This window comes from Triplophysa dalaica, chromosome 18, assembly GCF_015846415.1.
Source record: "Triplophysa dalaica isolate WHDGS20190420 chromosome 18, ASM1584641v1, whole genome shotgun sequence".
Taxonomy (NCBI): domain Eukaryota; kingdom Metazoa; phylum Chordata; class Actinopteri; order Cypriniformes; family Nemacheilidae; genus Triplophysa; species Triplophysa dalaica.
The window spans coordinates 4,572,246-4,584,623 of NC_079559.1; the positions used below are offsets into that span (position 1 = coordinate 4,572,246).

The 12,378-nt window shown below is 36.7% G+C and overlaps 3 protein-coding genes across 6 annotated transcripts; all 3 read left to right on the plus strand.

Annotated features, from left to right (window-relative positions):
* The first annotated feature begins 996 nt into the window (after window positions 1-996).
* Window positions 997-4,953, plus strand: guk1b (guanylate kinase 1b). The gene is made up of 8 exons (XM_056729742.1): window positions 997-1,025; window positions 2,081-2,194; window positions 2,290-2,331; window positions 3,829-3,925; window positions 4,051-4,189; window positions 4,271-4,355; window positions 4,662-4,747; window positions 4,829-4,953. Exons 2-8 carry the CDS (start codon window positions 2,083-2,085, stop codon window positions 4,859-4,861), a joined length of 594 nt encoding a protein of 197 aa, XP_056585720.1. The 5' UTR covers window positions 997-1,025; window positions 2,081-2,082; the 3' UTR covers window positions 4,862-4,953.
* A 626-nt stretch (window positions 4,954-5,579) lies between these two features.
* armh1 (armadillo like helical domain containing 1) lies at window positions 5,580-8,768 on the plus strand. Of its 2 annotated transcripts, XM_056729625.1 has the most exons (12): window positions 5,580-5,636; window positions 5,718-5,937; window positions 6,049-6,117; window positions 6,197-6,363; window positions 6,549-6,739; window positions 6,859-6,943; window positions 7,171-7,287; window positions 7,867-7,933; window positions 8,021-8,150; window positions 8,237-8,314; window positions 8,428-8,506; window positions 8,648-8,768. In XM_056729625.1, exons 2-12 carry the CDS (start codon window positions 5,732-5,734, stop codon window positions 8,674-8,676), a joined length of 1,218 nt encoding a protein of 405 aa, XP_056585603.1. In that variant the 5' UTR covers window positions 5,580-5,636; window positions 5,718-5,731; the 3' UTR covers window positions 8,677-8,768. The 2 variants fall into 2 exon arrangements, with proteins under 2 accessions (XP_056585603.1, XP_056585602.1); XM_056729624.1 differs by lacking the exon at window positions 5,580-5,636 and having other exon boundaries at window positions 5,666-5,937.
* A 284-nt stretch (window positions 8,769-9,052) lies between these two features.
* mutyh (mutY DNA glycosylase) lies at window positions 9,053-12,359 on the plus strand. Of its 3 annotated transcripts, none has more exons than XM_056773524.1 (15): window positions 9,053-9,345; window positions 9,426-9,547; window positions 9,659-9,698; window positions 9,778-9,851; window positions 9,925-9,966; window positions 10,053-10,124; window positions 10,218-10,331; window positions 10,444-10,541; window positions 10,626-10,770; window positions 10,850-10,940; window positions 11,033-11,212; window positions 11,306-11,451; window positions 11,533-11,682; window positions 11,776-11,817; window positions 11,938-12,359. In XM_056773524.1, the coding sequence occupies exons 1-15, from the start codon at window positions 9,237-9,239 to the stop codon at window positions 12,100-12,102; spliced, it is 1,590 nt and encodes a 529-aa protein (XP_056629502.1). In that variant the 5' UTR covers window positions 9,053-9,236; the 3' UTR covers window positions 12,103-12,359. The 3 variants fall into 3 exon arrangements, with proteins under 3 accessions (XP_056629502.1, XP_056629504.1, XP_056629505.1); XM_056773526.1 differs by having other exon boundaries at window positions 11,036-11,212; XM_056773527.1 differs by having other exon boundaries at window positions 9,438-9,547.
* Window positions 12,360-12,378: the final 19 nt, after the last annotated feature.

Consider the following 12,378-nt stretch of genomic DNA (forward strand, 5'->3'; position numbering starts at 1 on the left):
CGTGCAATGTAGTTTATCGCTTTGCTTTTGTTGCTTGAAATCATCTGCCTGTTTTAGTTCAGCTTTAATGATGGATCTCATAATGTGGATGTCTGAGGTTGATGTCCTGACATATCTCTTTAACGGTACAGTACAGACACTGTATTTGTGGATTTAGGTTGGTGCGGGATTAGGCCAGTCCTGTGCAGGTCAGGGTGATAGTGGGTCACTTAATCCTGCTTCTAATGCAAGAAAAGTTATGTGATTCATTGTCTTCACAATCAAATTTCTCCTCAAAATGTACAAAAGTGGCCAAAAATGTTTTTGAATATTTACACTTTTAGCCTCAGCATATCATTTATATTATACTCACAGTTATTGTTTTGGAAGGGATGTCATGCATCTTGTAGAAATGTTTTGATTCTTCAGTGCTAAATTTAAATTGGCCACTATCAATCTGTCATTTTCACAGTAATCCCCCCTTAATATATCATAGTTTTTTCATAGTATAAGTGCAACATATTTCCTTTAAAGTAATCAAATGTGTTGCCTTGCATTGAAGTGAAATCTTTTTTGAACTTGCAGAATCAGCCTATACTCCAGTGTTTTTTTTTTCTCGAGGTGGGTTATTTCATTTACATTTATGCATTTGGCAGATGCTTTTATCCAAAGTGACTTATATTGCACTATCCTATACATTTATACTTAGGTATGTGCAATCCCCTGGGATCGAACCCACAACCTTGCATTGTTGACCCAATGCTCTTACCACTGAGCTACAGGAAAGCATTTACACTTATTTTTATAAATAAATTGTAAGTCTAAACTATGTCAAAAGTCTTGACTATTAAACCTTGCACTATTGTTGCCCAGGGAGAGTCTTTTAAAGCCTATTACTTAAAAATCGACCTGGAATTCGATTGGCTGATAGTGAATGTAGGCGGTGGTAATTGGTCCTGGCACTAATCTGAACAGTAAGTAAGTGAGTTAGAAACACACAAACACTCACACACAGTTCACCGTCTGACCTACACATCACGAATAAGGTAAGATCATTTTTTAAAATGTAACTTTCTCAATTCGTTTTTTCAGACATACAGAATCAACATTTTCATTCTGAGGTGAAATGCATGATACAGATTAAACAGTTTGCTTTATGTATGTCCAAAGCATAATGTTACATAATTAGTTACACAGCATGTTTGTTTTAAATCTAATGTTCGTTCTATAAGCTTTTTTAATCGTGATCATTTACTGCACCTTTTTTAGTATACATTGAATCTGTTATAACTTGTTGTTAATGTAAATGTTACTGATGTCTATAAAAATATATGCACACTGTAAATATTATTTTTTTAGACAAAACTGAAAATGATTTGAAATGTAAATATTTATTAGAATAAGCACAAGGCAGACATAGCATGTGTGCAATTTGCTGTATGATTTATGATACTGTATATTTACAGTACAGTGTGTTTCATTGCATAAAACATGGAGACAAACATCACCTCTCAGTGTCTTTTGGTTTATGCTGAATAATCCTCTTCATTGGCCTAACTTCACCTATATGCACTTCTAGGATTTGGTGAACCCGTCCTTTGGCATGTTACTATAAAAGGATGTTGCATTATTAATGTTGGCCTTGATTAGAACATCATCCAAATATTTTTCTTGAGGACTTTTAAGACATTCATACATGATGTTTGCAATAGACAATAAATAAATAAATTATTTGTTTCCCCATGCCTCAGAAATATTGTCGAAAAATGTTTTACTTCAATCAATCTCTATAATAAGACACAATCCACAGACCTTAAAACAGAATGGCTAATGCCCGGATCAGTGGATTAGCTCCTGAGCTTCTCTTTGAGAGATGCAGACATGCAATAGGCTCAGCGTCTGCTCATGTGACCTTTAGGAGCATATGGCACTCTTTCTCTTGCTCTCTTATATCTGACCAATCAAGGCTCTGTATTAACTCTGTTACATTAAGTTCAGCGAAATAAATAATAAAAGTATTTGTGAGGTGCCGTTTTATGTCGAATATGATGCCTCGCGTATACTTTAACCAACAAATGCATCTATTTAAATTCTCTCACAGAGATGTCAGGACCCCGGCCTGTAGTTCTGAGCGGCCCGTCAGGAGCCGGAAAAAGCACCCTGTTAAAGAGACTGATGAAGGAATATGAAGGCGTTTTTGGATTCAGCGTCTCGCGTACGTATTAACCTTACAAAAACATTGATAGGTAGTTGCATGATAGACCACATCTCAAGAACTTGAAGTTTGAGAGCTTTACTTGTTTTCTGCAGACACCACCAGAAATCCTCGACCAGGTGAAGAAAATGGAAAAGGTAGGACAGGATCTCCAGAATGACATTTATAACAACAGAGATAGATTGAATTAGCACTGAACCAGATGACGTCAGATATGATGTACACATTTAAACCACATTTAAACCTATGAGCTTCTTACTCCCAAGTGAACTGTGTAGATTCATTTCCAAATATTTCGCCACATTTCACGGGGTCAATTTCTCTTTTTTCCCCAATGTCCCTTTGTTGTTTCCTCCGTAGGGCTGAATTGTCTCCCAATGCTTCTGGGGGCTACATTACTTCCTGTAGCAGACATCCTATCCTCTGACACATCTGAAGGTGTAAATTTGGTTTCCCTTATTGGTCGTAATTGGTTATTTCTGATTATTCGCATATTAAATGTGATGAGAGAGTAATGGGGGTTACTTTCATCTTCCTGAGGACCGAAGCTTGGTAAATGAATTACATCTCAGGCCATAATTACTGCACAGAAATTATTGTTTTCTCTGTGACATGAATGCTGGTGTGCACTTTGGAGTAAAAAGCCTATGAAAATAGCCCCCTGTGTTCCCTAGTGATATTCTGTGTCATCTGAACGATATATCCACTGGGACATCGCTCCCTCCATGCACAGCACAAATAACCCGAGACAAATCATTAGCATCACAACATCATAAAGCTGCCATTCAGAGCTTTAAAGTGACATTAGAATTAGTTCTGGAATATTTACCATGAAGTCCAAATTGGTACAAAAACATGTACCAAAATAAAACATGTTACGGTAGATCAAATAGAGAAATGTGCTCATTTCTAAGTAAAAAATTGTGTACACAGCAAACTCTTAGAATTCTGCTTGTAGTTTATTTTTTCCACGAATAATTTGAAATAATTTGAAATAATTTAAAAAGACACAAAAACGCAAGGGAAAGATGTTACGGTCGGAGTGGACTTTAATATTCAATATTTACTGTAATTAATTCGACGGCCAACTGTTTCATTTCAGTGCTTTATAATTTCTGTCATGTTTTTCTTTCTTTTCCCCTTTCTTGTATGAATAGAACTGTACGGCTGACAGTTGTTATGCTAATGGATGTCTACAATCTACTTTTTCATGGATGATGTGCCCTCCTGTATAGTTTAGGTTGTGAACTGTCTTGTGTGCAGGAATAGCATCCTGCTTTAGAACCCCTCCGATGTGTTAAAAAGTCATAATGGTATGAACCTGGCAATATGCAGTCATTAAAGTTACATTTAAAATAAAAATGAACAAATTTAGGGGAAAACTTTGTTTTTGTGAGATTACATATGTAAATATTAGTTTTTAATGCCAGATCTTTATCCACTAGTTAGAAAGTTCAATTTAAAATTGCTTCATAGAAATAGAAATTGTAAAATAAACATTTCATACAACTGCTGAATAAAATGATTAAATAAGTTATTAAAGCACTTTAAGCTTAAACGTTGTGTCATTTTATAGCAGTCACGGGTTGCTTGGTTTTTACTATTAACTTTCATTTGTTTTCTCCTCAACTCAGATTATCACTTTGTAACCAGAGAGAAGATGCAAGGGGGAATTGACAATAGCGACTTCATTGAGAATGCTGAGTTTTCTGGAAACATGTATGGAACCAGGTCAGTTTTATTTCTGCTCTTTACAATGACGTTACAATAAGCGATGAGAGTATCACTCAACATTTGGAAGATAAAGTAAAAAAAACATCATTGCCTATCAAACTTGTTATGACCTCGTTCTGCAGTAAATCATCTATAGAGGACGTTCGGGCTCAAAACCTCATCTGCATTCTGGATGTTGACATACAAGGTGTGAATAACATCAAAAAGACGGATCTAAATCCAATCTATATCTCCATTCAGCCACCTTCAATGGAGATCTTGGTAAGTAGATAGAGTCATGACAATTACAACTTAATTTGTAAAGGTTAAATGTTCCTGGTTTACAATTATTTTTATGTGCAGGAAAAGCGTCTGCGGGAAAGACAAACCGAGACAGAGGAAAGTCTACAAAAGCGTCTGGAGGCAGCGAGAATTGATATGGAACTGAGTAAGTCAAGTGTTTAAAACAGTGCTTGTCAATCTATTTGATTGAAGGCATCCCATAACATTTTTTAAATGCTCAATAACAATATTTCAACTTCGAGACAATAAAATATTATACATCTTGCCTTGAGCAAACATGCATTCATTATACAAATAAGCAAATATCTCGATTCTAAGTTTTATTTTATTGATAGTTTATTGATTCACTTTAAATATGTTTAGTTATCTTGAGGCTTTCTTTGAAGTTTGTTGAGGCCCTCTAGTGGCCCCTGGTTCTGGTTAACAAACACTGTTATTTACTCCTCTGTAGGTAAAGAAACTGGGGTTTTCGACATTGTTATCATTAATGATGACTTGGAAGGGGCCTACGAGAAACTCAAAAGTGTTCTTATTGAGGTAAGGCTTTATTTTTTATCCTTAAATTAAATACAATGTATAACATATCTGAAAGTTGTTTGTTTTTCTTCTTTAAAAAAGGAAATTGAAAAGGTCCAAGATTCCAAAAAATAGGAAAGAAGAAACTGCAGTGTTTACTTTCTGCCGGACAGCACGGGACATGAAGCCTTTCATTCCAGCCTTGTCATCACAGTTGGTTCTCATGTCAGACATTAAAACGTTATTCAATTAAATGTTACAAGTCAGGTGCAAAGAACTTTATTAATGTCTTCTCTGAGAAGAAAATGCAAATACATGTTGAAAACACCTCGAGTTTGCACCTCGAAGAATGAATGGAAACCTGTGTTGTAACCCAAAATGTGTTGACCAAACCATCAGTATTGATAACAGTTTATATCCTTGCAGTCACTTTTTCAAATTGTCTATAAATCTCAAGCAGCACAAGTGTTTGTCACTTAAGACAGATTTCCAGGTTCAGATCTATTACAGTAGATGGTTATGAATGAATTTCTCAATATAAAAATGTTGTTTTTGCTTCAGCGCAAATAAAACGAAACCAAGATTACAATTGTCCGTTTCTTTATTCACCAACTTAACATATTAAAGTTGAAACTTTTCTCTCCATTATGAATTGATAAATCACACTTCATAATACGAGTTCATAACACGCAGCGTATTCGCTCCCTCAAGAAAATTAAACTAACTACCAAATAAACAAAACAAACACTATAAACAAATGAATTAATAAATAGACACGATATTGCTGTCACATTTGTAAAATCATGGTTAATTTTCAGACGAGTTTTTCGCAAGTGGACACTTTCAGCCTTGGTCACCTTGGCAACCGTAAACAAAGACGGAAACGGAAAGTGCAAGTCGCGCGCACATGGTAAACAAATCTAAAAGACTATTATTAAACTGTACCTTGCTTTGTGAGTTAGCATGAATTTCTCTGTATTGTTCTCTGAAGTGTCTGTTTCAGTGATGTTTAGCAGTAAGGAGAAAGCAGCTGTCAGTCAGGTGATGTGTTTTCTTCGCGAGTGGGATCAGGGCAATAAAGCAGTGCGCGCGCGGATGCTGAGTGACTTTTTGACTGAGAACATCGGAAAAAACTTTTATGAACTGGAGCTCGAGTTTGCTCAAGTTGCCAGCTTGTTCCTTGCTCGACTCACTGCCTGGATGAGACTAACGTATCCTAGCCTATCATCTTTTTTAAATGAAGACCATCTGTTTAAATGACATAAATGCAGCTGTTTAAAGGTATACCTTTGTGTTTCAGTCCTTACATGTTGCTCTTCCAGATACATGTTTGGCACATGTCTAAACCTTCAGCTCAGAGCACTGGGCGTCTTCCTCTCTGCCAGCAGCACGTAAATAATATTGCTTTGTAATTGCAGTTATATCACTGACTGAAAGACTCAGTTTCAAACATTGTATTTCTAACACCAGCCATCAGTACCTGATGGAGTTTCTGGAGATGGGTGGAGTTTTGACTCTTCTTGAGATTCTAGGCCAGGAGAACCTCAAAGATGAGGATAAAACTGAGGCTCTTCGCTTGCTCCAGATCATCGCCGATGCGGGTCCAAAATATAAAGAGCTTATCTGTGAAAGCTACGGTACTTACACAACAACACACTTCAGTTCATTATGTTCAGTAGTAAAATACCACAAAATGGAAGTTTGCAAAACCCAAACGTGTACATATGATCCAATCTAAATCTGTTTATGGGGAGTTCTGACAACCATATACACTTGCCGAACAACTTGGTTCAGTATTTACATCTGTTCTTTAAATTGGCAGGTGTGAAGGCCGTGGCTGAATGTTTGGCCAAGTCTCAGGAAGAGGGGACGCAGGAGACAGCTGCCACCCTGCTCGAGTCCTTGGCCCATGGGAACTATCAGAACCAGGTATACAAGGGCCTGATCGCCCTGATGACCTGCACCTCCCCAAGAGCACAGAAACTTGTCTTGCAGACTCTACGCGTTGTCCAGGTACAACAGTGCTGTCCAGTGGCGATCTGTACCAGAGGAATTTTATAAATAATGCTACAAATAATACATTTCGCGGTATGTCAAATTATTCTTAAGGGTTAAAAATATATTTATTTCAGCCCGTTGTAAAAACAGCTCTCCATGACATAGTGGAACCTTTACTGTTTCTGCTGAGGTCTCCACATTTAGAAGTGCAGTATGAAGGTACATGAACAGTGTTTTCTGGTTAAATTCAGCTTTATTTGACCACAGACCAGGACTTGGGAATAATGCTGTATACGTTTACATTTACATTACACTTTGCATTAAGCAAACCAAATAGTCCTCCAAAGTGATGAAAACAATAAAACATATTTGTTCTCATTGTTGATCATTGCTGTTTGAAGTGTTTTTACACATTGTGTTTTTTAAGGTTTACATTTTGTCCACAGCCACAGAACTGATAAAAGAGCTTATGAGATATGATATGAAATCTACTTTGCTCAGGGGTCTGGTGGCTCTTCTTAAACCCAGCAAACAGGGAATCTCCAAACACGAGATTCAGAAGGGTATCTGTTTTTTTTTCAACTTATGTATACGGTGATTGAAAAAACATATTAATTCTAAGTTAATTTTATTAAAGATATGCCAAATTCAGGTATGTTTTAACTATGTGGTTTATGTATGTACAAGTTGGGACTGCTTGGGAGATTAGTCAGCAAGTCTGTCATCATTTACTCACCCTCTCCTTTAAAATGACAAGAGAGTGAGTAAAAGATGATCGAATTTTCATATTTGGGTGAATTGTTAGTTTACATTGAGTATACAACTAGTTAATGCTTGTCTGGAAGTTGTAAAATGCAAGAATCCTTAATTATTTTTAGTTTGAATGTATACTGAATAAATGCACACCTGAATAAACCTTTTTTTGCAAGAGATTTATGTTAAAAACACATTTTATTTTACTTAATGGGCAATGAAATTCTATTCGAATGAGATAACACAATCACAGATTGTTGCTTAAATTTGCTTTATCAATTATACGTTTACATGAGACATAAACTGTCGTATGGAGTTGTTATATACCAGAATAATGTCTAATGTAAAATATTTGAAATTCAGTGAGAACACTACGATTGTTTTGTTAGATCCAGGGATGGAAAAAATGTCACACCCTGTGTTCCTCCAGCAAGCGGCTGCTGCCAGAACCATCAGGTAAAATCAATAACGTCAAACAATACATTTAAGAAAACATTCAAGTTTGTAAAAGAGGTGTTGATTTCTCTATTTATGACATTATAGGATTCTGACACAGAACAGTGAGGAGATTTCTAGAGATCTTCTGTCTCTCGGAGTTATCCATCACTTACTGTATGCTATGGGTAATCAAGAACATCCAGATGCCCAGAGAAAAGCAAGCCTGGCTTTAGAGGTACAAACAACCACCCACTTAACACCCATTCATTATTAAATAAACTATATCAACTCTACTGATTTTAAAATTCATTGTCTGTTTAGCATTTTGTACGCATGTATCCAGTGGTGGAGGAGCATGTACGCAGAGCCATGGGCACCACACTGTTTCAGTCTTTTATGGTGAGGTCATTTCATGTTCAATCTTCTTTTATAACACGTTAAAGATAACTTTTTGATTACGTTTTGGTCTTTATCTATTGCTTTAAAGAGGTGTTTTTAAATTTTGTTTACAGAACAATGCAGAGTGTCTACATCTGAATATGGATGAGACACAGGCTAACATTTTACTTTCAAACACAAATGTGTCATGTGGTGAGTTTATAAAACAAAGCTGAGGTTTTAATTAAGTTCTTCCATATTTTTATTTAAATAAAAAAATCCCATCATAGCCTTATATTTATGGCCATTGAAAATTAGCTACTATTGGTGATGTTTTCATTTTATTGTCTTTAGTTCTCGAGGAGCAGAATTCAGAACCTTGAACACGGTCGAAGGAAACAATACAGAAGGATAACCATTTTTTAGCAGCTGTGTTAATTGTTGTTTTTTGTACAAATAAAAAGTGAGAATTTACAAAAACAGTTCTCATACATTTATGATTGCAAATAATACTGTGGTGGGGTGAAGAATAAAGCAGGACCATGATATAAAACATAAAAAAATACTTAGTAGTTATAAAATGTATATATAAACACACACGAACACACGCACACATATATAAATACATACAATCTATTATTTATCCTAATATAAGATTTGAACATGTCTCTTTTAATTTGAGACTACGTAATTTGCGGTACGTTATCCGTTATTGGCTGTCTTTGGTCCCGCCCCCAGGAAGTGAAACAAACGCGGGAGAAGTGACATGTGTGCAGCCTATCACTTCAAGACTCCGTCAATATACACATCGCGTTTTTAACCCACATTGACATTTGTGTCACATACATAACTTGTGTTTAAGTTTAAGGCTTTTAAATGAGTGTAGTTATGCAGTGATCATATAGTAACCCTCCCGTCGTTTACAAAGAACAGATCTGTTGCCATGAGTAGATTGAGATCTGCGATGCAGAGGGGGAAAAGTGTGGTTTTAGAGAATACCGAAGTCAAGAAATCCAGCAATAAAAAGAAAACAAAGGCTACCATTAAAGAAGGTGAGTGCTTGTCCAATTCATGACAACTCGCTTTCTGCATAGCCTGTAGTTTCTGGTAAATTTACTTCACGTTTTTCCAGAGGAAACATCAGAACACTCCTCGTATCACTTTTTCAATGATCTACCTGAAATTTCTGCATACCGATCTCACCTACTGCAATGGTATGACCAAAACAAAAGAGAGCTTCCGTGGAGGACAGTGGTAAAGACATGCTGATTTAAATCAAGAATATTCTTTCAATCGTTGTTAAACATCAAACATTGTGTAACTTACATCTCATTCTTTGTTTACTTTTGATATTATCATATACAGGCCATGACAGAACCAGATGTTAATATCAGGACATATGCTGGTAAGAAACGGGTTTAATGTAGTATTTTATAACATGAATTCTTCTCATAGAACTTGTTTTCCTCATACAAAATGTTTAGTGTGGGTCTCAGAAATCATGTTACAACAGACTCAAGTTGCCACTGTGATAGACTACTATAACAAGTGGATGCAGGTACGTAAAGTATTTTAGCTTAATTTTGCAGGTGGTTTGGACTGCCAAATATATTTTATGTCTTTGTTTTTAGAGATGGCCGACTGTGGAAAAACTTGCTGCAGCTACATTAGAGGTGATGGTTGCATTGACACGGCTTAAAAATAGAAGAAATCATATTTATTGAGTTCGTCAAAGTTGAGTTTTGGTGTCTTCCAAAAGGAGGTAAACCAAGTGTGGGCAGGTCTTGGATACTACTCTCGGGGACGCAGGTTACACGAAGGAGCTAAGAAGGTAGGCTTTATGACTAAACTTAAGTTTACCGTCTAAAATTTTGTTGAACTCACAGATCAGTCTGAAAGTAATTCATGTTTTTGGCAAGTACAGGTGGTATCAGACCTCAACGGACAGATGCCAAGGTGCACAGAGGGACTTTTGAAACTGCTTCCAGGGGTGGGACGTTACACCGCAGGGGCAATTGGCTCTATAGCTCTTGGACAGGTCGCCGTTGCATATGCAGTCACACGTTTTTTTAGAACGATAACCGCGTTGATTCCTGTATATTTGTCGTTTTCGTTCATGTGTCAAAATAAGGTTGTTTGTTTTTCTCCAGGTCACAGGTGCAGTTGATGGAAATGTCATCCGTGTGCTGTGCCGTGTTCGGGCCATAGGAGCAGACAGCACTGGTCCTGCAGTTACGGAGGCTTTGTGGTACATAAAAGATCCATCACGGATAAATACGATTAACTGTTTGCCACCATTTACTTACAATTACATTTTTTGGGTCTGTTTTAGGAAGATTGCAAATACGATCGTGGACACTGAGAGACCTGGAGATTTCAATCAGGCGATGATGGAGTTAGGGGCCAGAGTTTGCACCCCAAAATCCCCTCTTTGCAGCCAGTGTCCCATTCAGACCCATTGCCATGCATTTAGAAAGGTACTACCAAGCAGCTCTCAACAATACACTTACTTCCCAAACAGAAACTGCATAATATTAAATATCCTAATATTTGTAGGTGAGCATTAAGCAAGAGCAAGACTCTAAAAGACTTCAAAGTAAATTGGCCTCAAAGCCAAATACCTCAGTTGTTGACATAGAAAACTGTTGTAAGTTCTCCAAGTTTATTCTGTAATATTCTCACAAGTATTACATTTTTTTTCAAACATCATAAATTAGATTCACTGTATTTACTTGACAGCAGCTGCTGGCAGTTGCAACTTGTGTCTGTCAGAGGACTGGGACTCCAAACAAGGGGTGCAGAATTATCCTAGAAAGCCGGTCAAAAAGGCTCCACGTGTGGAGAAAACTCTTACCTGTATAGTACAACGTCAGAGAGGACAGGAGACAGAATATCTGCTAACTCAAAGGCCAAGCAAAGGTAAGACTCTTGCAAACTTATTTTGACTGTTTTTAAAATTTGAAAGTGATACATTTCTCCTAGAAATTATACCCGTGTGTTTCTCATCTGCAGGACTCTTGGCAGGGATGTGGGAGCTACCCAGCATGGTCCTGGAGTCTGACCTCTCCGAGAATAAACATGGAGACTTATTATGCACCATGATGCAAAGATTTCTAGACACATTACTGGGCACAGACTCCTTTCAGTTTGTTGGAGAAGTAAGTATTTTGGGGTTCAGATAAGAGAAGTTTTGCATATCTGGTCATAACTTGATATCTGATATCTATGTTCCTTATCAGGTGGTTCATATTCTCTCCCACATCCATCAGACATATGTTGTGTATTCCGTGTGTGTATCTGACTGCTCAGAGAAAGAACAAGAGCAGAATACATGCTGGCTTACTAAATGTGCCCTGCAGGGGGCAGCTGTGTCCACAGGACTGAAAAAGGTGTTTATTTTCCCACAATCCCCCACACCCAGTTAATGTTTTAAATTGAATGTCCTGTATATACCTAATGATTTATTATATTTGATTACACAGATAATGAAGCTCTATGACTCCTCAAGCAAAGCAAACACTAGGGTAATATGAATATTTTGTTGGAATAGGATTTCAATCAACATTTTGATCTATTTTCATGTTTTATGACTGATTTATTTTAAAGTTGCAGTACTGTTCTTGACATTTATCACTATTTTTAAGGATATAAAGAGAAAACTCAGCCCCGGGGATGGAACAGAGAAGCAGTCTAACAAAAAGAAAAAACTTAAAGTTGTCGCAGCTAATGGAGGACCCAAACAACTCAGTCTCAGTAAATTCTTTTCTACCTCAAAGCAAGCAACCAAAACCAAGAGCAAAAACACATGACAAAGGCTTGTTTTTCTATTAAGTTCTTATGGTGTTCAATGTTTTATATGTGGTCGTGTTTTTTTTTATGTTGTGTGTGGAGAATAACCACAAGTATTCATTTATAGACGTTTTTAACCGGTCAATTCAATATTATTGAGTTGTTTTAAATGGACAATAAATTAAAATTTGTTTAAAAACGAGCAAACATGTCTAATAAACATGGCTGACTCAGTTTTGTTGTCCTTTTAAGCTTTTATTGCATCCATGTTCTTTGAAGTAAAACGACCTTTTGCT

Coding starts and splice junctions, on each gene's coding strand:
- guk1b (XM_056729742.1), top strand. CDS start 2,083: ATGTCAGGACCCCGGCCTGTAGTTCTGAGCGGCCCGTCAGGAGCCGGA. Junction 2,332..3,828: donor AGGTGAAGAAAATGGAAAAG/GTAGGACAGGAT, acceptor TCCTCAACTCAG/ATTATCACTTTGTAACCAGA. Junction 4,748..4,828: donor TCAAAAGTGTTCTTATTGAG/GTAAGGCTTTAT, acceptor TCTTTAAAAAAG/GAAATTGAAAAGGTCCAAGA.
- armh1 (XM_056729624.1), top strand. CDS start 5,690: ATGAATTTCTCTGTATTGTTCTCTGAAGTGTCTGTTTCAGTGATGTTT. Junction 5,938..6,048: donor ACTGCCTGGATGAGACTAAC/GTATCCTAGCCT, acceptor TTGCTCTTCCAG/ATACATGTTTGGCACATGTC. Junction 8,315..8,427: donor CACTGTTTCAGTCTTTTATG/GTGAGGTCATTT, acceptor TTTTGTTTACAG/AACAATGCAGAGTGTCTACA.
- mutyh (XM_056773524.1), top strand. CDS start 9,237: ATGAGTAGATTGAGATCTGCGATGCAGAGGGGGAAAAGTGTGGTTTTA. Junction 9,967..10,052: donor TTGCTGCAGCTACATTAGAG/GTGATGGTTGCA, acceptor GTCTTCCAAAAG/GAGGTAAACCAAGTGTGGGC. Junction 11,213..11,305: donor AACTCAAAGGCCAAGCAAAG/GTAAGACTCTTG, acceptor TCTCATCTGCAG/GACTCTTGGCAGGGATGTGG.